The sequence below is a fragment of the Ambystoma mexicanum genome, chromosome 9 (assembly GCF_040938575.1).
Source record: "Ambystoma mexicanum isolate Mex_15411 chromosome 9, UKY_AmexF1_1, whole genome shotgun sequence".
Classification (NCBI taxonomy): Eukaryota; Metazoa; Chordata; class Amphibia; order Caudata; family Ambystomatidae; genus Ambystoma; species Ambystoma mexicanum.
In genome coordinates this window covers 751,480,106-751,503,378 of record NC_090931.1, presented here as the reverse complement: position 1 = coordinate 751,503,378, position 23,273 = coordinate 751,480,106, and the positions used below count along the sequence as shown (strand labels likewise).

The following is a 23,273-nucleotide window of genomic DNA, read 5'->3' as shown; positions in this document are numbered from 1 at the left end:
TTAGTGGCAGAGCAGTCAACCGGGTTGATGTTCTTACTTCTACACCAGATGACAAATCTTTTCCACTTGCTAGAATAGCAGTGGCGAGTATTAGGTTTTCTAGCTTCCCTGAGGATGTCCATACATCTTTGAGGGAGATGTAAATGTCCAAATTCTATGATCTCAGGAGCCAGGCTGCTAAGTTCATGGTCTGAGGGCATGGATGCAGTGTCCTGCCCTTGTCTTGTGACAGCATGTTGTACGGGCAGGGAAGTTTCATTGGGGGAGATAGGGACATCTCCATCAAATGAGCGAACCATGGCTGCCGGGCCCACATTGGGGCCACTAGTATCATGGTAACCTGCTCTTGGTGCATCTTGTGCACCACTTTGTTGAGGAGGGGAGTCGGGGGAAAGACGTAAACAAATTTCCCTGACCATTGCATCGACAGACCGTTCCCCTTGGACTGGTTTTGGGGGTACCTGGAGGCGTAACTTTGGCATTGTGAGTTCTCCAGGGTTGCGAACAGGTCTATTTCCGGGAAACCCCATTGCGTGAAGACGTCTAAGACGATGTCTTCGTGCAATTGCCATTCGTACTCTTTGGGCAGGGGGAAGTCTCTGCTGAGTTTGTCTGCTAGCAGATTGAGTTCCCCTGGTACATGTTGTGATAGTAGGAACATGTTGTGTTTGAGCGCCCACTTCCATATATTCTGGGACAGCTTGGACAGTCCTGGAGAGTGAGTGCCCCCTTGCTTGTTGAGGTAGTACATGACTGTGGTGCTGTCTGTGAGGACCATCACTGTCTTTCCTTGTAAGTGTTCCTGAAAGGCTTTCAGTGCTTTGAACACCGCTAGTAGTTCCAGCAGGTTTATATGCTTGGATGCTAAACTCGGAGTCCACACTCCGTGAGCAGTCTGATGGGATAGGTGAGCCCCCCCATCCTGTAAGGGATGCGTCTGTGGTTAGAGTGGCTTCCACTGCGGGTGTGGCAAAAGTCTTCCCTAATAACAGGTTTTCCTTTGTCCACCACCGTAGCGAGAGAACCAAGGCCTGCGAGACCACCACTAGATCGTCCCATTGTCCGCTGGCCTGACACCACTGGCTGTAAAGCCACTCTTGCATTGGGCGCATGCGCAAGCACGCGTGAGGTACCAAATAAATACATGACGCCATCATCCCTAGCAAGCGCATTGCTTTGCGTACCGTCACCTCTCGACCCGCCACATAACAGGGGATCTGAAACAGCATGTTTTGGACCCTCTCGTTGGAGGGGAAGACGAGGCCGTCCCTTGTTCGAATTAGAGCCCCTAGGAATTGTTTGATTTGGCTGGGGTCTATGCTGGACTTCTTTTCGTTGATGGAGAAGCCCAGTTGGGACAAAAGGTCTACGGTCTTTTGGGTATTGGAGAAGCATGTTTCGTAAGAATCCCCTGTTATTAGCCAGTCGTCGAGGTAAGGGTATACCGGGATGGATAACCTGCGCAGGTGGGCCGCTGCCACTGCCAGTACTTTCGTAAATACCCTTGGTGCAGATGCTATCCCGAAGGGTAGTACTCTGAACTGGTAGTGTTTGTTCTCTATCTTGAACCTGAGGTATTTTCTGTGCGCTGGCAACATTAAAATATGAAAGTATGCATCTTTCATGTCTAGTGTTGTCATGTAATCCCCCTGTGATAACAGTGGGATTACTTCCTGCAAGGTCACCATACGAAACCTTTGGGGTTTGACAAACTTGTTCGCTGGACGCAGATCTAATACAGGGCGCATGGTTAAATCCTTTTTGGGTACAAGGAAGTACACTGAATAAATACCTTCTGTTACCTGAGATAGGGGGACAGCCTCTATAGCTTCTTTTTTCAGTAGCTCTTCTACTTCTTGAAGAAGAATAGTGAGGTGTTCCGGTGTCATGCGTCGGTTCTGTGGGGGTCTGTATTTCGGGGAACCGTTGAATTCGATGCAGTATCCGTGGGCTATGGTGGATAATACCCAGCGGTCTGACGTTATTCCCTCCCATGCTGAAAGGAACGATGTTAGCCGGCCCCCGACCGGTGATGCATGGGAGGGGACCGGAATCTTCGGGTCATTTGTTGGTATTGGGCGTGGGGCCTTTGGGACTGGAGCCGCACCCTCTTCCTTTGCCACGACGTTGGCCTCTTTGACTGAACTGGGTGCTTTGGTTAGAGGGCCAGTTGGTAGCAGAGTAAAATTGCTGTTGGCTTTGTTGCTGGCGTTGGCCACGAAAGGAGCGTCTATTGCCATAGCTGCGTCTGTTAGGTGGCCTAGAAATTTGGTCAAGAGTCTTGATGGTATCAAACTCCTTCTTTGCATGTTCTAGGGCCTCATCAACTGCTTTTCCAAACAGATGTGTTTGTTCTATGGGTTTATTTATCAGGGAAGCCTGTCTTTCCGGCTTAAAACCCGAATTGCGCAACCAGACATGGCGTTTGAGAAGTATTCCCTGAACCAGGGAACGGCCAGCTGTCTCTGCGGCATCTAAGGAGTTCTTTACGATGCCCTGGTTTACAAGAGTACCCTCTGATATTATAGCTAGCAGGCGTGAACGCAGGGGTTCTGGTGCGTCCTCTGCTTCGCTGCGCAGCTTGCTCCACTGTGCATCTGCGTAGCTAGCTAGTAGGGAATTGTTATTTGCAATCCTGGTTGAGAAGGCGGCGGAGGTCGTGATTCTCTTCCCAAGTGCATAGAGCTTCTTGCCCTCTTTGTCAGGTGGTGCCTCACTAGTAGATAGTGGTACCCCTGCTCTTTTTCTTGTATTAGTCACTACAAGGGAGTCCGGGATAGAATGTCCCCTGATGTACAAAGGGTCAGAGGACGAAGGGCTGAAGAGCTTTTCTATCCGAGGGTTGACCCCTCTGACTAAGGCCGGATTGGAAAGGGAAGGAGTTATTCTTCTCTTTATAGAAGCCAGGAGCGGAATAGACTGACTGACCGGGGCTTTTTCTTTAATAACTCTTTCTACAAAGTCTATGTCCGGAAGAGTCTCCCCTGTGTCTATTTCAAAATGCACTGCTGCCTTGCGCAACAGTGCATTAAGTGAAGGTTGGTCATCTATGGGGGAGGTGTTTCCAATAGGTGAGTCCTTGGGAGGAGAAGGCTGAAAGACATCAGGGTCTGAGTGCACTGATGGGGATTGCCAAGGCTGCACTGATGGGGAGTGCCAGGGCTGTGAAGTAGCTGTATCCTCTTCAAAAGCTCCTGCACTAGTGTAAGGGTCTTCTTCAAACCTCTCTTCCTCATGTTCTTCCTCTCCACCCAAACACTCCTCATCTTCCTGGAGGTATTGCTCCTCTTCAGTGAGGTCATATGCGTCTGTAGAAGGGGGAAACAGCCTAGGAATCTTGACCCTAGGGTCATCCTGGGTCCATTCTCTTGGTCTTTTGGGTGTGGGTGGGTTTTGGCTACCCAAAAACCTTTCCATGTTTTCCATACAAGAATGGAGTCTTTCAAGGGTCTCATGGGGAACCCCTGAATAGTCTAGAGGGGGGAAATCAGTGTTTTCACCTTCAAAACGCTTAGAACGCTCCCACAACGTCGACGAAAGGTTTCCGTCGCCCTCAGAAAAGCCCTCCGGTAGTTCAGAAGTGCCCTTAGATGAAGGGGGCAGTTCCTGGCTACTTTTGTGCTTTTTTGGCGTTTCTATATCTTTTGGTGCGGTATTCGACGTCTGTTTCGTCGTCCGCTTACGTTTGTCCTCGGAAACAATTCTCGCCAGGCTCTCGACAATGAGTTCGTCAGTAGAGGGTTCTGGAGTCGACGTTGCTTGCGTTACGCGTTGTTTCTCGACGGCCGCTCTATGGAGCGTTACGTCGGATGTTTTTGAGGTAGCGCCCGTGTTAGATGAAAGCCCAATCGCTGGTCACGGCTGCGTTTGCGGGTGGGGCTTGAGACCCTTACGGTCTGAGGTAGACGCCGGAGTGCCCTGCGTCCCCTTCGGCGCTGATGGATCCTTCGTCCTCGATGAAGAAGAGCCGTGGGTTGTGTGCTTAGGCCTATGGGGTCTGTGTGCGTCCTTGTCGCCGGGGTGTTCATCCCCATAAGCAGGGCGTGAGCCGAGCCCGTCGGGGCCGGGGACGGACGTCGAGGAGCGCGAGCGCTCCTTCTGGGGGTTAATGACTTCCGTAACGGATGTCGAGTTATCACCCTCCTCGTCACTTTCTGTAACAGCGGCGGCGGGTGAGGAAATTGACTTCGACATAGCGTAGTCCGCCCACCTCTTAACTTTCCGTTCTTTAAGAGTTCTTGGTTTCAAGAGCTTACAGGCCGCGCAGCTGTCCTCCTTATGATCGAGGGGCAAGCAACGATTACAGAGCTTGTGTTTGTCCTTCCAAGTGTATTTGCCCCTACAGCGTGGGCAAAACTTAAAAGGTGTCCTCTCCATAGCTGAGGCAATAAAATCTGGTGATAACAACCCCAAGGGAAAGATAGGGGAGAAAGAAAGACATTCTCGACGAGAAGATAAAAGTTCGAACCCCCACTCTCCCTACTGTATGTTGGCCGGCGAGGCCTGGCCACGTGTTCGGCAGCGCCGAAGGATCTCCTCCGTCTCTTCCCCTCCGTCGAAAACTTGCTCGGCGGAGAAACAGCTTCACAGCTAACGTCGAGGGGAGGGATCTTTAACAATAAGTATATATAAAGGACCGAGGTCCGTAGTAAGTGTTTAGCAATGTCTCTCTAGGAGCTCCGCGTAAGGCGACCATAAGCTGGGCGGAAAAAAACAATCTGAGGGACCTCGACGCGTGAGGGATTGTGGGTACAACGCACGTCACTATAGGGATAGTGTTACAGACACGCCTTGTCGACGTCCCCTTTTCGACTACGAAAAACAAAATGCAATACTCCGCAGTGACTACTGGATGTCGGACCTATGCACAGCATGTGATTCTAAGCAGATTAACAAACATCAGAAAATAGTCTATGATTCTCTGAAGATCCGATTGGTGCAGTTGTCGTACAGCAGGTAATACCGTGTGCTGGTATGAATGGAAAAAGCAAAATAACTAAGCAGTAGGAGGGCTGAGTACTGGCACTAGTAAATAGTGCTCATTTGCTATCGCAGGTTGGTGCTAATAACGCCAATACATTCGCAGCTGCATAGAAGGTGCAGAATCACGTAAGAGGTTAGCAACATGTGCAGAGTGGGCGTACTAGGTGCAGTGGCAATTACGTACTGGCAACATATCATACTAGTTAGACATTTTGTTACGACATCAACGAAGTAATAACAGCACAAATTAAAGAAACCACAGTTACATGGGAGATGCAGAATCATGTAAAAGGCTAGCAATGGGTGCAAAATGGGCCTGCAAGGTGCAGAGGCAGCCACGTACTGGCGACTGCGTAAGCGAGTTTATGGGGCAACCACATGAGTAGTGCAAAATCAGAGTACAGGCTGGCAGTACAAGTGGGAAAGGCAGAGTAAGGTGACGCAGTGGTGACCACGTACAGAATGTGACTTCAATCTGAACGCAGTTTGTTCCGAGGAGAGTAAATGCATGCAGATTATTAGAATATTGTCAATATGTCGATGGGTGAACAGGGCGAGATAATTGCAGAGTGTATGTGCAGGCACAAACAGGGACTGAAGCAACCTGGTACAAAGTCACGTTGTTGATCTGGCTGTGCCGTGGCTGCCGAAGCGATATTGTGAGCAATAATGCTGTTATATCCACGGCGAAAAAAGCATACTTTTTGTCCTACTAGACAATGTTGGCATCGCTGGTTACATAGGGTTCAGGTGTTGGTGATTGCCGCAAGTTGGCAGGACAATTGCGTTAAGTCTGGGCATATGGAAGACGGTAGAATAGAGGCCCTTTTACAGCAAGTGTGAAATTGGGGAGAAATGGGTGCCTGTAGTAGGTGGTGCTTACCGCTGAAAGGGTGGGTGGCAGACAAATCGATGTGCAGCCAACCGGGCAGAAGGTTGCGCCTTGCGGTCGCGACGCAATAAGACAGGCGAAGACAGGTACAGGATCCTTAGTGGTGTTCCTTTGTGTGTGGACCCGGCTGTCGCCTTCCTGTACTTGCAGGATACGGAAATAGGCGCAATAGGCGCACTTTCATTGAATATATTGTTACAGATGTATGTAAAGCACAATTGTTATGAATGCTGCAGTCAGCCTCAGATTTCCTCAGCTGAGCCCATGCAAGCGGACAGTCTGAGCAACAGTGATAATCAACCAACATATTCTCCTTGTACATCCACAGTTCGAGCAGAAAGGCTCAGGCATACAAATCAATGTTAGTCCAAGTTGATTTGCTACAGATTTAGGGAGTTGGATGGGCAGAAGATCCAGGTGCACATCAGAGAAGAAACCACAGGTTTTGCCTAATGTACTGCCTCCCTCAAGAATTAGATCTGTGACATGGCCACTAAACTGGCCTTGTCAAGAGGGGGTGGGACCAATCCAGAGTCAGTTTGTCCCTGGAGGGCTACGTTGGCAGTTGAGAGGGTTGCAGTTCTTACCTTCCACACTTGTGCAAGCGTGCCATTATGAATTACACATTTTTCCCACACCATACCTCCTGTACACAAAGTTTGCCATACTCTATCTTTTGCAAAGTCAGCAAACTTGAGAGACAACAGAGCATGCAACCTAAGCAACAGTGTTAGTGGTTACCCGCAGAGAGACCAATGGAGACCAACAGACAAATCTGCGTAGCAGTGAGCACAACCGAAGAGTCTCCAGTGCCAGAGGTGAGCGAAGTGGCACAGTGGATTCCAACAAAAGCAACAAGTGTAGCTGCACAGCGCTCTCCAGTGCCTGTGGTGACACCACAGCTAGTGGTTCCTGCCCTAGTCCACCAAGGATTTGACTTAATACTGATGTGGCACCCAAAAAGACTGTCAATTTATTTAGAGACGCAAATAAAGCCCAGCTCCCTCTGCTCAAAACAAGTACATATTTGGCATAGGTGTCATTTTATTTCTCATGTGTTCTAAAAATTATTTATCAAAAGCCATACACAATATACATATGGGATACATTACTCACGTAACCGTATTTCTGATGCTTGTATCTGCTTAGATCACATGCTGTGCATAGGCCAACATCTAGTGGAAGCTGTGGAGTATTACAGTTTTTGTTTTTGAAACTCGAAAAGGGACGTCGACAGGGCGTGCCAGTAATACTATCCCTAGTGTGACGTCCACTGTACCCATGATCCCCCACGCGTCGAGGTCCCTCAGATTGTTATTTTTCTGACATGAGGTGTAGCGTGAGTACAGTTGTATCCAAGCAGATACGTATCAGACAAGCTCATAAGCATCCATGCGCCTTCTCTCCGAGGGGAGGAAGGGTGGGTCGCATATGAATCCAAGCAGATCCAAGCATCAGAAATACGATTACGTGAGTAATGTATCCCTTCTGAGGCTTGTGGAATCTGCTTCGATCATATGCTGTGCATAGATTAGCGAGCAGTGGAAGGAGGTGGGATGTGAGAAGGTTCATGAGCGAATAAAGGTCTTAGAACCGCTTGTCCCACTTGTGTATCTGTCTTGGAATGAGTGTCAATGCAGTAGTGCTGAGTGAAAGTATGTATAGAGCTCCATCTAGCTGCTTTGCAAATACTGTCTAAGGGGACATTTGCAAAGAAAGCCAGAGTGGCTCCAGTACCTCTAGTGGAGTGGGCCTTTGGCGTAAAAGGCAGTGTTTTATTGGATAAGGAATAGCACAGTTGGATACATCAGACTACCCAACCTAGAGATGGCATTTTTAGAGATGCGATCTCCTTTTCTGCCTGGCGCTATGGAGACAAACAGTTGATCTGTTTTTCTTAGCAGTCTGGTCTTGTTTACGTAGTAGAGGACCGCCCTCCTCACATCTAGTGTGTGGAGTTTTACCTCAGCAGAGCTTTTGGGTTGTTTGAAGAAAGCCGGTAGCTCAATAGACTGGTTTACATGGAATTTGGACATTAATTTAGGTGAGAACCTAGGGTGAGTGCGTAAAACCACTTTGTCCTTATGTATAGTAAAGAAAGGATCCTGCAGTGACAGAGCTTGGATTTTACTGACCCTTTTTATGGAAGTGATGGCTACCAAGAAGGCAGTCTTATAAATCAGTGGTTTGAGACCAGACTTGTGCATAGGGTGGTCCCATGAGCTTAGCGAGTACCACATTAAGGTCCCAACCTGGCGGTGGGTTAGAAATTGGAGGGTGGAGTCTCTTTACCCCTTCCATAAATGCTTTGAGGACTGGTAACTTGCACCATGAGACCTTGTTATGGGAAGTGGTGTAGGCTGACAAAGCCGCCAGGTGTACTTTTAGTGACTTAAACACTAACCCTGCATCCAGTAAGTGGAGCATTTAGGTTAAAATGTTTGAAGGAGTACAATCAACGGGGTTGATTTGCTTATTCTGGCATCAAATTACGAATCGTTTCCATTTATCATAGTAACAGTGCTTAGTGTTCGGTTTTCTTGACTCTTTCAAGATATCCATACATCTCTGTGGTAGATTGAGATGTCCGAACTCTATAACTTCAGGAGCCATGCTGCCAAGTTCATGGAGTGTGGTTGTGGGTGCACTGTTAGTTGTAATGGCACAGGAGTTTGATTGGTTCACACATCCCCTGTCAGTGCAGATGTGGATACCACGGTTGTCTTGCCCACAAAAGAGCAACAAGGATCAGCGTCATTGGTTCTTTGTGTAACTTGTTCACCACTTTCCACATAAGAGGAGTCAGGGGAAAAGCGTAAGCAAGCTTCCCTGACCAGTTCATCCATAGGGCGTTCCCCTTGGAGCCTGGCTGGGGGAACCTGGACGTGAAGTCTGGGCATTGACGATTTTCGCTTGTGGCAAATAAGTCTATAATAGGAAAACCCCATAGAGAGAAGAGGTGTTCTATGGCTTATTCATGTAGACGCCACTCATGCTCCTCTGGTAGGGGATCTCTGCTCAATGAGTCTGCTAGAGCGTGGAGTTCCCCTGGAACATGTTATGACAGGAAGATTTTCCATCCGAGTGCCCATTTCCAGATTTTCAGTTCAGGTCTGGATAGATTTGGAGAGCGTGCACCCCCCTGTTTGTGGATATAAAAACGCTGTGGTGCTGTCCGTCAGGATCTGCACCGACAGGTTTGTTAAATGGGGTTCGAACGCCTGGAGGGCTTTCAATAGTGCCAGACGTTCCAGCACATGGATGTGGTTCTGAGCTGCAGTGTGAGACCACAGGCCCTGGGCTGTGTGGTGAAGGTAGTGAGCCCCCCACCCTGCCAGTGAGGCGTCCGTTGTGACCACTGCTTGTATCTGTGCGTCATAGAAGGGTTTCCCCTTCGTCAGGTTTTCTCTCGTCCACCAGCGAAGATTTTGTACCAGTGTTGGCGAAACAACCACTAGATCGTCCCACTGACCGCTTCCCTGAGACCATTGTTTGACAACCACTCCTGCATGGGACGCATGCGCAGGCGCGCATGGGGAATCATGTATATGCAAGATGGCATCATGCCTATTAAACGCATTGCTTTGCGCACCTTTATCTGGCGGCCGGCCTGATAATGTGGTATTTGCAGTAACTAATTCCTTATTATCTCTCTGAGGGAAAGACCAATCCTTCCTCTGTGTTTAGGATAGCTCCAAGGAACTGTTTGGAAGGGCTTGGCACTAGGCTTGATTTTTCCTCATTGATTGAGAAGCCCAATTGAAAGAGGTTGATAGTTGTTTGGATGTTTTGTCTGCAAATCAGAGGTGATTCCTCTGTTATGAGCCAGTCGTCCAAGTAAGGGTACACTGGGATTGCCTCCCTGAGCAGGTGCGCTGCTACCACCGTCAGTACCTTGATGAATACTCTTGGAGCCAAGGCTATTCCGAAGGGCAGCACCTTGAATTGGTAGTGCTGGTTCTCTATATTGAAACGCAAGAAACTTCTGTGTGCTGGGAACATTGAAATATGAAAATAGGCATCTTTCATATCCAGTGTTGCCATGTTATCCCTCTTTTTTAGAAGCGGGATTACCTCTTGTAGTCATGCAGCACTTTTGTGGCTTGACATACTTGTTCGCAGGCCTCAAATCTAATACTGGGCGCATAGTTTGATCTTTTTTTGGCACAAGAAAGTAAGTTGAATAAATACCCCTGTTTACCTGGTTGGCTGGGACCACTTCTATGGCGCCCTTTAATAGAAGCACTGTTATTTCTAGAAGGATCCGCCGATGTTCCTTTGAGTGGACCTTTTGACTCAGGGGGGTGGTTGCGAGGATGTTGAAGAAGTTCTATGCAGTAGCCCCATGTTACCGTGGACAGCACCCATCTGTCTGAGGTGATACACTCCCATGCGTGGGTGAAGTTGGAAATGCGTACTCCTAGTGAGGATGCATGGGAGGGTACCTGGTGCGGAATGTCACTTGCTCTGAGGTGGGGTGCCACCTCGAGCTGGGCCCCTGCCTTGATTACGACGACCTCTAAGTTGTCCTCGTGGATGGCCTTGAAAGGCTTGCCCTTGGTTGTTGCCATAGGAACGTTGGCCTTGGTTGTACCCTGATCCCCTCTGGGAATTTTAGCACCGAAAGCAGCAAAAATTGCTGTTACCTCTTTGCCCCGTGGGCTTGTTCGTGAGCTGACCTAAGGACTTTAGAGTCATACTCATCCTTTGCTGTCGTCTTCTACAGCTTTGCCAAAGAGCACATCAGGTTCCACTGGCATATTTATTAGGGTGGCCTGTGTTTCTGGCCTGAAGCCTGATTGGCAAAGCCATGGGTGTGTCTTTATAATAGTGCTCTCTGCGATGACTCTCCCTGCATTGTCAGCTGCGTCGAAATTTGCCTTGAGGAGACAAGTAGAGACAGCTCTTCCATCTGCTGCCACCTGAACTAGTTGAGATTTAAGTGGTTCAGGTGCGGATGAGAGTAACACGGAAACCTCCTCCCACTTATGGCAGTTGTAAATTGCCAAAAGTGTATCATTATTCGCAATTCTTGTCTGGCATGCTGCAGAAGAGGCGACTTTTCTACCCATTGCATAAATCTTCTTGCTCTCCTTATCCGGAGGAGCATCGGAGGAAGCAAGGGGTGTGGCTGCTCGCTTTCGTGTGGTGGTAACCACCAAAGAGTCCGGTTTTAGTTGGCCTCTTATGTATGAGGGGGGTCTCAAGGTGCAAGTCTGAACAGTTGTTCCACATGCGGGTTGACAGGGCATGTGAGATTAGGTGCCTCCAAAGAAGGTTGGATTCTCTGTTGCAGATTTTAGCAGTGGGATAAACTGTCCTACTGTCTTTTCGTCTCCCAATAATTGTTCGCCTCCTGGTCTGGGTCCTCATCGTCCCCATAATACAGTTTGTCTGTGTCCTCATCAATAAGTTGAGGGTCAGATGTTTCCACAAATGAAAGATCGTCCTGGTCTTCTGGATCTAGTTCAGGGTCATATTCTGCCCTGTGCGGGGACATCAGAGCGAGCCCTCTTAATAGGGGGCAGAGAGGCAGAGGGTTGAGAGCCAGAAGGGGCTGCGGTGGGAGGGGTGGACTGAAAACTTTGAAGGTAATCTGGATTTTTTTCAAAGAAATTCACCATAAAGGTCATTCTTTGCATAACACTGTCGATATCCTGCGAATACCGTTCCTTTGAACTTGGGATTGCAGTGTCGGGAATGCCCATATCTTCATTAGTAGGAGGTATAAGCTTTGGCCTAGAGTCCTTTGGTTTCTTTATGGGCTTGGATAAAATTCCCTTTTGTGAAGACCTGTCCCTAGTAGGAATCTTGTCCCTATGAGGGGTCTTAGAGGATTTTTTATGGTGTTTTCCCCCACCCTGGGGGCCAGAGGAGTGTGTAACAGTACTTTTTGGGGCCTGATGATTTATTAGATGAAGAACGGCGAACTTCGAGTGTGGGGGCCGAGGCTTCGTCCGTGGACGAACGACCTTCAGAAGGTGTTTTTCGGGCGACACCCTTGCTGTCTTTCAACGTCTTAGCACTGTCGAGTGGCGATCTTGAACGAGATTGCTCAGAGGACCGGGACTCAGTAGACGGATCACAGGGTGTCGAACGTTGTCGATTATTTGACTCATCTGCCGAATGGGGCTTGTGTGTTTTGTGGTGTGTGCTTTTGAAGCACTGCCGCCGCCGGGTGTAGTCCCCACAACATGGCTGCCGGCCAGTCCTATGGGGTCGGGGGCTTGTGCTTGGGTAGCTAAAGCTACTCCGCTGCCCTCGCCGCCCGAAAGTGCGGCATCGCTGCCATCGCTGAAGGCTCCTTCTACCTCCATGGCTTTGAGTTGCCTGGCTTAGTGGGCCAGCGCTTAGTGGAACTGTCTTTCAACGTCTTAGGCTTGAAGAGCCTGCACGCTCGACAAGACATTTCGACATGGCCTCTCGGGAGACACAAGTTGCAAACTAAATGTTTATCTACCCTGGGGAATTTATGGTTGCACTTATGGCAACACTTAAATAGAGTGTTTTCCATAATTCTGGGTTAAGGAGATGGCAGCTGGGCGAACAAAGTGTAGGAAGGGGAGAATATGCATTCTAAAATGGCCTCCTAACAATGGCCTCCCTCCTCTCTCCCTACTGTCTTGGCTGAGGCCCGGGGCGGCCTTCCAAGGCTGTACGGTCCGTCGCGATGGTCTCCGACAGCAGTATTCTTTCTCCTAACCCCCAGAAATTCACCAGTTACGGTAAGCTAAGCAACCATTACTCGTGCCACCACTGTGAATGGCTAGGAACAACACCCAGGACAAAGATGACATCACAAATTCCATTGTGTCTATGAGGATTCAGTGTTGCCCAGAGGTCTCCCCCATTACAGTTTAGAGATTCAATGGTGCCAGAGTACAATACTCCTGTAAATACCGAGAGGATTAAGGCATCTGATGGCATAATTCAGTAATTGTTTATAGATTTATTAAGTTGTAATTTTAAGGTCATTGTTTTTAGACATTTCAGCATGTGATGGACAAAGAAGCATGCCACAATACATATTTACCATACGGTATGCCAAATAGACAATACAAACAACATCATTACCCAGAAAAGGTAAAACGTCATATTCTATCCAAGGTTGGAAATAAATCAGTCTCAGTCTCTCTCTCTGTCTCCCTCACCCCAAGTCTCTCCAAGTCTCTCTCTCTGTCCAAGTCTCACTCTCTTGCTCCTCAATACATTTCTCAATATGCAGTGTCAAGAGTGATTCAGTCTCTAACTAAAGACTGACTCCCAGCAAAGTGTAAAGGACTGGCCCAGAGATGTATGCTGTTAAACTACAGAGTCCCTAGCCTGATAACAGTCCCTACCACTCCTTCACTTGTCCACACCCTGCCTAATATAATCAGTTTCTGTGCTACCTATTATGGAGCACCTGAATGTATTGCCTTATGGGTCAAACAGTACATTTGAAATGCTAGGCTCTCCTGAAAAGGAAGTCGGTGTAAAATATGCAGGATGGCGCAATATACTCAACGCCATGCAAAGAGGCATCTGAAGCAGGCAGAACTGCAATGAACGATGAAAACTAAAACTTAAGAAAGACATCCAAAACTAATATATAGTGTAAGAACCTCTAGGGGGGTGGGAGGGTTCAGGGAATGTGTTTTTGTGCAGCCTGCCACTCTAAAGATATTCTTTCCAGATGTGTGTATCACATCAGAGGTCATCAGAAGCCACAATCTTGCTGAGAGTTCACTAATTGGAAGAATCAGCGATGAGCCCTGGGAGCATGTGGCTGTTTGAACCTGGAGGCTATGTTTGGAGCACCAATGACACACCTTTTGTTCTCAGCGCCCCTTGCAATGACCGAGGAACCAGACGACAACTTACAACCAGGTTAGCTGTTCGAATACCTCTTTCCGTTAGCAGTTAGGGTTTAACTCTACAAAAAGGCAGGCTGTAATCTAACGCAATAGGTGACAGGATTGATTAACTTTGCTACTTAGGCCTCTAGTCCTCAGTATTAGTTCTCTCTGTGTGGTTCAAATAGTCCATGTAACCAATGTTCTATTGTTTTCTTTGTTTTTACTTGCTGTTTTCTTTTACCATTATTCCTAGTTTTCCTTTTGTTTTGGTGATCATATGACTAAATTATTTTCTAATCACAGAAAAACAGATGATACAGGTTTACCAAATTTTCAATCATGCAAGGCTCTGAGAACGCTCATTAACCGAGTAAAACACACGTGCTGGCCAAATCACCCAATTGTACCATTTAACCAACTCCTATGTACTTAAACCAATACAAATGTATGTATTGTCCAGCATTCCATCATAAAAACCTTTTTGAAGGTCTTTAACAATTTAGGTTCTTATGAGCCTTTCCTACCCAGTAAGGTTTCTGCTATTGAGCCAACAGAGAATCTATTGACTTTGGCATTGCAGGTCATCGATGACCCTTCTGCAGTAATTACGGATTCATAAACATCAGGGGTATAGGTGTTGCCACTTGTGACAACCAGCAATGAAAAAGCCACTAAGTAGTCACACCAGATAAATGCTTTGATGTACCCCCTATTCTAAGGATAACCAACTACTGAAAGTGATCAGATCTGAACCAGTTAATATGTCCTGGTTATAAACAGAGCTAGGGGACAATAAACCATACAGTCTGTTAAAAGGTAGAAAATGCGCCTGTAGTTCTCCATTCACAAATAGATGAAGCCATTCTGGAAATTACAATAATTTGCCAAATAATTGTCCCATTGAAACTAAAAAATGCACTACTACAAGGCAGTTTTCAACATATACTGTAGTTTCAAGACGCAAGCTTGTTGTGGGGTTTGGGAGGCGTGCCCACTATCACACAGCACCACCAAATGACTGTTGCAGTCAGCAAAGCAGCACAGTTTCGTCTGGATTCCCAGTGTGGGCTGGTGTATGTGTGTTATCAGGTAATAATGTCCCCATAGATAATCTCCCCATACATAATGTCGCCCGGAAAAGCCATTGGCAACATTATATATGCAGAGGGGTTGCAGGGATGTCCCCTGCTCCCCTTGTAAAAAAAAGAAAATAATTCAGCGGTTGCAGGGGTGTCTCCCGCATGTTCAATATAACAATGTCTCGCCAGAAAACGGTGACATTTTTGTGGCAACATTATTACATGGAACCATATGTGTGGCAGTAATGAGGGAGGTGTGGGAAGCGCAGAGAGGGGAGATGGGTGGCAAGTAAGGTGCTTGAGGGAGGTAGGGCAGTAACGGGTGGAAACGGGGAGACGTTGCTGGAAAAAGGTACAGATGCGGAGTCCCCTCCCCATTAACAACAAAGGGAGCAGACTCGTGGTCAGTGAGGGGAGGGGCGGTTTTGAGAAGGTGGGCCATAGGAGACGTGTTTGATGGGTGGGATTTGATGGGAATAGTTGGGTGGGAGGAGATTTCAGGGGACTGGGAGTCAGTAGAGACACACAGCTACTGCTGGAAAGGACAAGTGGAAGATCCGTTCGTAGATGCCAAATATTGATGTAGCTTGAATGCTTTTTTCCTGCATAAAAAAGTTTCATTTTGGTTGACAAAATCTTGGACTACAGATAGTCCAAAATTGCACTCTTTCCTGTCATATTACTGGGGTGGGATGAAATATCCACTGCAAGGGTTAATCACCTTTTGTTTATTTTAAGCACTTTGATATTAACGATTGCTGGAAGCTGGATAACCGCCTCTCCACCAACTCTATTGCAATAGCACTGGGATGCCCATTTCTTCAAAAAAATCATTTTAAGACAGAGCAGTTTAGTTCAGAAAGAAAGCAAACCTATAAAAATGTGGAACACAAGATTGAAAGAAAAGAAATTGATTATTCTATATGTATGATGGAGTCTCAAAGACAAGAACTTTTGAAGAGGAAATACAAACTTAACAAAAAGTCCTGTGAAAAAGTCAAATATGTATCCCTCGAACTGAGAAAAACGTATTGCAGAGTGAGAAATATAGTTTTACTTTGGCTTACTAAGACTTTTGGAGAGCAAGATCGTTTTATTTTATTTATTTCTATAGAGGAGGAACAATGCTCTTATGATCACAAAAGAACATACAATAGATAATAAATCAGATTTGACGGGAAGCAGTGAGCTTCTTACAATGGGGTGAGTTTGAGGGACACTCAGGTTGTGGAGGGGAGTAAATGGAATAGACACCAGGCATAATGCATAAGTGGATATACATACATTAAGGACAACGATTATTGGAAATTTTTCAGGGCAGGTTGGCAGTACGGCCAGCTGTGCTCGGTGTGTGACCATTATGAGTGAAGTGCTAGAGTGGAGGCAGAGGAAGTGAGGGAAGAAGCAGGTTAGAGGCTAGGGAAAGATGTTAGCAAGTAGGCAGATGAGAGGTATGTTAAGAGATTGATGCAAGCAACAGAGACAGAAGTAGGTGGATTAACATGCATCTCAGAGCACCTATTCCTACAATGCTGATTGGGTCATAAAAAACACTTCATAACATGAACAATTTTGATCAAATTACATTGCAAGTCATTTACATTTTTTTCAGAGTACATTTATTTCTTACCCGAACTGTTCTGAAATTTGCAGCATCGTCAACTCCATTTACTGTGGCGGAGTCCAGACTCAAGTAGTTGTATTTGCTGAAGTCTCGGTCAAGTTTCAGTTTGCCTGTCAACAAAACACATATTTAATGGCTATTCCAACTGAAAAAGGTATAAGCAATGGCTTTGTAAAATAAAAAACGTTCACGTACAGTCTATGGTTATCAATACGTACGTATCAAAAATACAGGCATAGCATTTCTCTAAACTAGAGTATGATACTTCAATAAAGTAAAATTGGATAGATTTAGCCATGTTAGACAATGTTATAACCCTTTTAACTCATTTCTTTCCACACCAAGTTAGTTATGACTTAACATTAATACTCGACAATCCAATTGTATTCTTTATAGGGAATAGTAAGCTTTCATGAACATCTAGAGAAGCACATTTTTAAAACAATTACCTTAGTTACTGGCTTTATAAACTTTGAATCCTAGAATGACTCCCTTATAGCACTTCTCATGCTAAAATGGAGCCACTTTAGCAAATGTGGAAGCACTTCTCTCTGGATAATGACAGTCAATGTGGGTATTTAGAAATCGAACACTGTTGAAACGGAGAAGGTTCAGCCATCAGGGTTTATTATCTTTTCAAACCTTGTTGAGGTTCAAAAAGATAAGCACCTTATAAATTGTGACAAATCCAGGGAGATGCTCTACTCTCTCCAAGGGGGAGCCAACCCCCTTTGGGACTAGGGAGGTGAGTCCAATATGCTTAAGTGGGATCCCTTGGGGAGTGACTTCCCCTTAGAGGGCACAGACCCCTAATGGAGTATAAGTCACCCTTTATCCCCCTCCCCAATGACTAACAACTTTGCAAGATATCTATGAGCCAAGATTCACTAGAACTACAACATACCATTTTGCAATGGCTGACTTGGCTTCTGACCTTGCATGTGCCCAAACTTCAATAGAGACTGAACAGGGATGAGCACCAGCCCCCAGGAGCAGCGTCCCGCAGACCACAGACAACCAATCACAGGGGAGTCTCAGCAGGCAGCGTGGAACTTAACCACACCAACCAGGAAGAAAGGGGTGTGGACGGCAAGTGTGAGAACACTGGTGTCGGCGTCCCTACGGAGGATGCACGCGAGAGTGCTGAGCAGCGCAGCAGAAAGCTGGCCAGAACAGCCTGGGGAGAGGCCTTGGAGGACAGAAATGGAGTCCAGTTGAAGGGTCACATAAGTGACTCTGCGTAGCTCGATTAGAAGCAAGAGCCTCAACCAACTGAAGAGGTACCCAGCAGAGAAGGCACACAAGAAGCTCCTCAACCACTGGAGAAGCGGCCCTACTCAACACCCCTCCCACGGTGCACTGAAACATGCAAATAGGTATGGAATGATTCCAATGGAAAGGCAGCAGGGCAACAGAATGGAGAGAAAGAATCCCAGAGTAGGAAGAATGAACAGCCCAGAGTGGGGAGTGCAAAAGAGAAGACAACCATAGTGGCAAGAGAGCGTGAATATCCCAAAGTGGGGAGAAACAACGCACACGCCAGAGTGGGGAGTGTGAAAGCAAGAGGAACCCACAAGTGGGAGGTGTAGAAACGAGTAGCTCAAGAGTGGGGAGAGACAGCAATTACCCCAAAATGAGGAGTGCAAGAAAGAAGAACCAACCAGAGGGGAAGAGAATAAGAGCTCTAGAAGAGAGGCGGGGGATCAAAGAACTTCAGGGGAAAAAGAGCAAGACTTGGGCTAGAACACTTGGAGAATCTATCAGCACCCTAGGTCGATCCGTAACTTGAACTGCTGGCAAAAGCCTTTTCTGATAGGATCAGAAGCAACCAGCCATCTCCTTGACTTGGTAGTTCCTCAAGGGCTTATTACTGTTTTTTGTCCAAGGTTTTTCTTTTGGGAAATATGGACAGTGAAAATACTCTGGAAAGAGGACCAATATTAATTTACAAGACCACCTGATGAGCACCATTTGACTTTCTTTCATGGGAGAGGCTTTGAGCTGATAGTCTTGGTGAAAGAAGTGTTTTGCACCAGGCAGAAAAATAAATAAACCTGAGAACCACACTCATTTTCAGAGTGCCGATTCTGACCTTCCATACGGTGCTATGAAGTGGGTGTTCCTTCTACTCCCATGCGTCATCAAAACTCTTATGTGGATATCAAGCTACGTTTCAATCATTCTTCTTCCAAAAGGGACAGAGAAGCAGGGTGGTTGGTATTTCAAGTTCTGATCTCGCCTCGTCCTCCCCTTAAAATCAGCATTTCAATCACTTCAGAGCTAGCTGACCGGTCACAGGAAGTCAAGACTATGGGCCTCATTACACGGTAGGCGGTAACCATGGTGCTATTAGCGCCATGGCTACCCCCTTACCGCATTCCGGGTCCGTGTTCCCGGAATAGGGACTTATCAGGTCATTCCGACTTTGGCGGGACCGGTAAATCCCCATTCCGGGAACCATTCTCCATTCCCATTTGAGCCCCCATAGGGCTCAATGGGAATGGGGAAGGAGCTAATAACAGGCCTGCTATTAGCGGGCCCGTTATTAGCTCTGAAGTCCCTCAACGGATCCCTTCCATAACACCTGTTAAAACCAGGCGTTAAGGAAGGGACCCGCTAAGGGACCTCGTAGTAGGGCGGTAAGGGATTAACGCACCGGTGCCCTTACCGGTGCCGGTAATCCCTTACCACATACCGTGTAATGAGGCCCTATGACATTTCACTGGCACCCACTGAAAACTTGCATTTGCTTCAGGTTGGGGTGTATAGCTTATAAAGCAGTGGATTTATATCACCCACCACATATTGCAATCAAATGCGAGATTGCCAGTGGCTCTTTGTGTACTTGAATAAAATACATTTTAATCGAATGCCAGAACTTAACAGATTTGAGAAAGTAGTATTTCACAAGAGTGACTATGTTTTTACCCCCCCATGAATCAAACACAAGCGTGGCATTGGCTTTTTACTAATAAGACACTGACGGTCTGTACAATATTTAAATGCATTGTTCAAATCTGTCTAATAGACTACGCTCCCTTGCCTATTATTTTTAATTTGTAATTTTATATATTTTTTTTATTGTTTCCTTTAGTGTAATGAATTTCGTGCTGCCGCTATGTTTTATCTATCTTTGTTCATAAATCTGACTTTGTAAAGAAGGACATGATATATATTGATCAAATTGTTGTGTGATTAAGTAATCATGATCTGTATTTTATACGTTTTGAAAGGTTTAATATTTTGAACCAACCAAAATAAAAAATAAAAAGAAAAATATATATATATATATATATATATATATATATATATATATATATATATATATATATATATATATATATATATATATTTTACAGTGAACTATTCCGAAGGTTTAAAAGTCTTTGATTTGTAATCAATTTTTTTGACATGGCACTTTCTTTATTGTGGACATTTCTCACTATTCAATTGCTTCTGCATCTGTCCTCAATGTAGGGTTCATTTTTTTGAGTTTTCCAAACAGAGCGTTTTCGAGCTTGTCTTAATTGAAACGAGGATGAGAGAGTTCACATGTCCTCAAACAGTTAAGGTCATGGGTACTTTGTGGTTATGCATCCCAAAACTTTCAAACAAGTCCAAAAATGCAAGTCAGTGCATCCATTTCACAGAAATATATTTTCCAATAAGAAAATGCTTTTATGCACAATGCACTTTTTTCAATGTGCACTATTTACTACCCTTGGATAATTATTAAATGGGAGAAATCCCACCATGCCCTGCTTTGTACACCCTACTTTACTCCTTCTAGACCCTTTACTTTCCAGCCCATTCAACGTACTTTCAGAAGTAATGCTTTGTTTCACTGTGTTACCCATTTGTATACTCATTCTCCTCAATTTTGTCTAATTTAGCATTTGAATGTTTTAGTGTGAACATATATCATTTATCAATGTCTTTTGTTTAAATTTAAATAGGTTTCGTATGTAGCACAATGAGTGCATTTTTGGTAAAAAGTGCTTACATTGATTTTTTTCATTGAAAACAAATGATGTGAAAGAGTATAATACCAGCAGCATCATAAAAGGCTTTATGAAGACTACTGCATTCTAACCAGATACATTGTGGGGGAATGTTGAGTTAATATTCAAACAATGGTCTAACGCTACTATAGCTAAAACTCATTCATTTCTTCGATCCAAGTCCACACATGACTTTTGGATGTGAGCAAGATGCACACTTAAGGGGAAAGATGTCCTAGTCATGCTGAAAAGTAGAGATCCAGCATTTGATCACCTCCTCATATCTCGTGGGTTGCCACATCTATCTTCGCCTGAAACCCAGGTGCACTGTACTTGGAAGGTGAGAGGACAGTCCTGCTAACTCACGTAGAGAAAACCTGAAAATGTCTGAAGGCTAAATTGGAGATGAAGCAGCATTTCTGTATGAATAAAAGGCAGCTAAAGATTCTGTTTTATCAAATTAAATAATGTAATCTCATTTCAACAGGGCAGCAAATGGTAATGTCACAAATTAGATATCCACAGATTCAGGATAAATTGGTCTACTGATATTGTCCCGAAAGAAAAGTGTGGCTAGTTGCAACAACTCCCCACCCTGTTGTGTGCGGGGACGAGCTGCTAGTAACTGGGTGGGATCAGCCGCTACCAGTTGAGTATGCCAGAGGGGTGAATAAGTGGGATTCCGCACAAGCACCTAAGGCACAGTTTGGCATCTACTAAGGTGTTCCGGGTTTCCATTTCCAAAGCATCTTAGAGAATGATAGCAAGTATTTCCACACAAACATCAAGTGCTAGCTCACAGGCAATACTGCTGTACAGTCTGGAAGCAAGCAGGAGCATAATATTGCCATGGCTGCCTGTGTTAGACACACTTGAGACAAACTATGGCTCACCAAGCCAAACTGCATAATGTTATGAAACGTAAGCACGAATCCCACGTGGAAGAAACCAATAAGTTCCCAAACTTACAATCAGACTACTTCAGACAACCACGGAGCCCGCGGTTGGATAGCTCTTAAACACAGGAGCCACGACTCACCATCTGGTGCACAAAGAATGCTGCATATGCCTGTTCGGGAACCAGAGAACTTCCAAGATGGTGTCAATTCTCCAAGCCACATTTATAGACCCAGAAGGTTCAGGCGGAATCACAGTTAACAAATGTAAAGCAAAACCATCAGCGTGATTCAAACATACTTTAGGGGTTAGGAGGAGGAGTACACTTAAGCAACCTTTCAAAAACCCTTTATACAAAACCACAACAGTCCCAGCTAAACCAGAGGGCTCAAACAAGTGCATGTTCCCTGGAAATACTAGCAAAGAAGAAGAAAGGGAGAAGGTGGAGGAATTTGGAAAGGAGCAGACCCACCCAAACCACCCCTGCTTCGTGGGCAGAGGTAGCTCAAGTCTTGACAAACCTGCAGGAGCGACTCTGTAGAGGACTAAGAGCCCCTACTGACAAGAAGACTACCTGGCAAGAGTTAGAACTGGCGAGAGGTGCTGTGCTAAGTAGGAGAAGGTTTGGAGGTGAAAGCTTCCTTTATCAAAAATGAAACATGGCAGGAAGGTAGCAACGGCTGCCTGAAAAAGATGCTCAATGAGAGAGGAAGAAATAGGCATTGAAGTTCATGTTGAAACCCAAGGTGTGGGAGATCTATACTATGAATGCTGAGATATCCAGTGTCTGGAGGAGACCCACCGTGTAAGCAGAAGTAACTGAGGTTCTCTGGAGAGACACAATATGAAATCCAAGGTCATTGAGGGACCTACTGTGAGGGTTTATGAAACAGACAGCTGGGAGAGAGCTTCAGAGTGCTGGTTACTGACTGGAATAATCAAGACGGAGTTAACCCTGGAGGTGCCTTCCTGAGACAAACAATGTTTTGCTTTATTCGTTTTAGCCTAGGCATTGTATGGTTAGTATGAACTCTTTTGGCTGTACCTTGGACATTCTGAGTTTGAAACCGACCGGTAGCCAAAAAGCTGAAAAAAAGGCAAAAAGTAGGTTTTGTAACTTTCTGTTGGCCACAAGGTTTCAACATTTCATGCCCATCCCAACCCCATTTACTTTAGATACTTCCTTATTATGTGCAGTTTATCCCCTAGATGTGTTCGGTTCAACCTCTTCACAGAAAAGCTAAATAATAAAACTATTAATTTCAACAAGAGCCATAACGTAAACGTGTGTAATTGCCTTGCCTTACTACACCGGGCACCTGCCACTGCAACAATCTGCAGATTGCCAAAATCAAAAGAGAGGGCAGCAGCTTTGAGTACAGATTGGACATGAAACATTTCATTATCAGGTTTGAGGATATCTGGGTTAATGTGTCTGCTGTAATGATCCAACTACAATCTGAAAGTGACGGGAAGAAATTCTGGCAGGTTAAGACTCCTGTTCATGCTTTTATATGTGACAAACTTTGAAAAACGCCTAAACACCAAGAAGGTATTGTATGTGAACCTTTTCTGCAAATCCTTGTGTTTGTAAAAAACACCTTCTGATTGCTACTTTTATCAGACAGAAAGGATATGGTGGGTGAGGGTGTGGTGAACCATGTGAATGGCTGGAGCGCTGGGACGAGGTATGTTATGTGCATTGGAAAACTTGGTCTTGGAATGCTGGTAGCCATGCATACGGGAGGTTAGTAGCTATGCCTCACACGCTGGTAACCACTCGTAGCCAACAAAGAAAAGGGGAGGAAGAGGAATGGGCAGGAGGTAAGCTGGGGAGGAAGGGAGAAGGGGTAGGTGAAAGGGGTGGAGCGTAGAGAAGACAAGGGTGTTATGTGGGTAAATCACTATGGAGGCAGCCGGTAAGTTAATTCAGCTTTTTTATTCAATTGCTTCACAGGC

General features: G+C 45.8%; 1 protein-coding gene across 4 annotated transcripts in view; it reads right to left on the bottom strand.

Annotated features, from left to right (window-relative positions):
* Positions 1-23,273, bottom strand: part of MYO1B (myosin IB) — a 1,142,119-nt gene that overhangs the window by 488,466 nt on the left and 630,380 nt on the right. For all 4 annotated transcript variants that reach the window (XM_069615684.1, XM_069615681.1, XM_069615682.1 and 1 more), the window contains exon 9: positions 16,423-16,526. In XM_069615684.1, the coding sequence (XP_069471785.1) occupies positions 16,423-16,526 (104 nt within the window). The remainder of the gene's footprint in view (positions 1-16,422; positions 16,527-23,273) is intronic.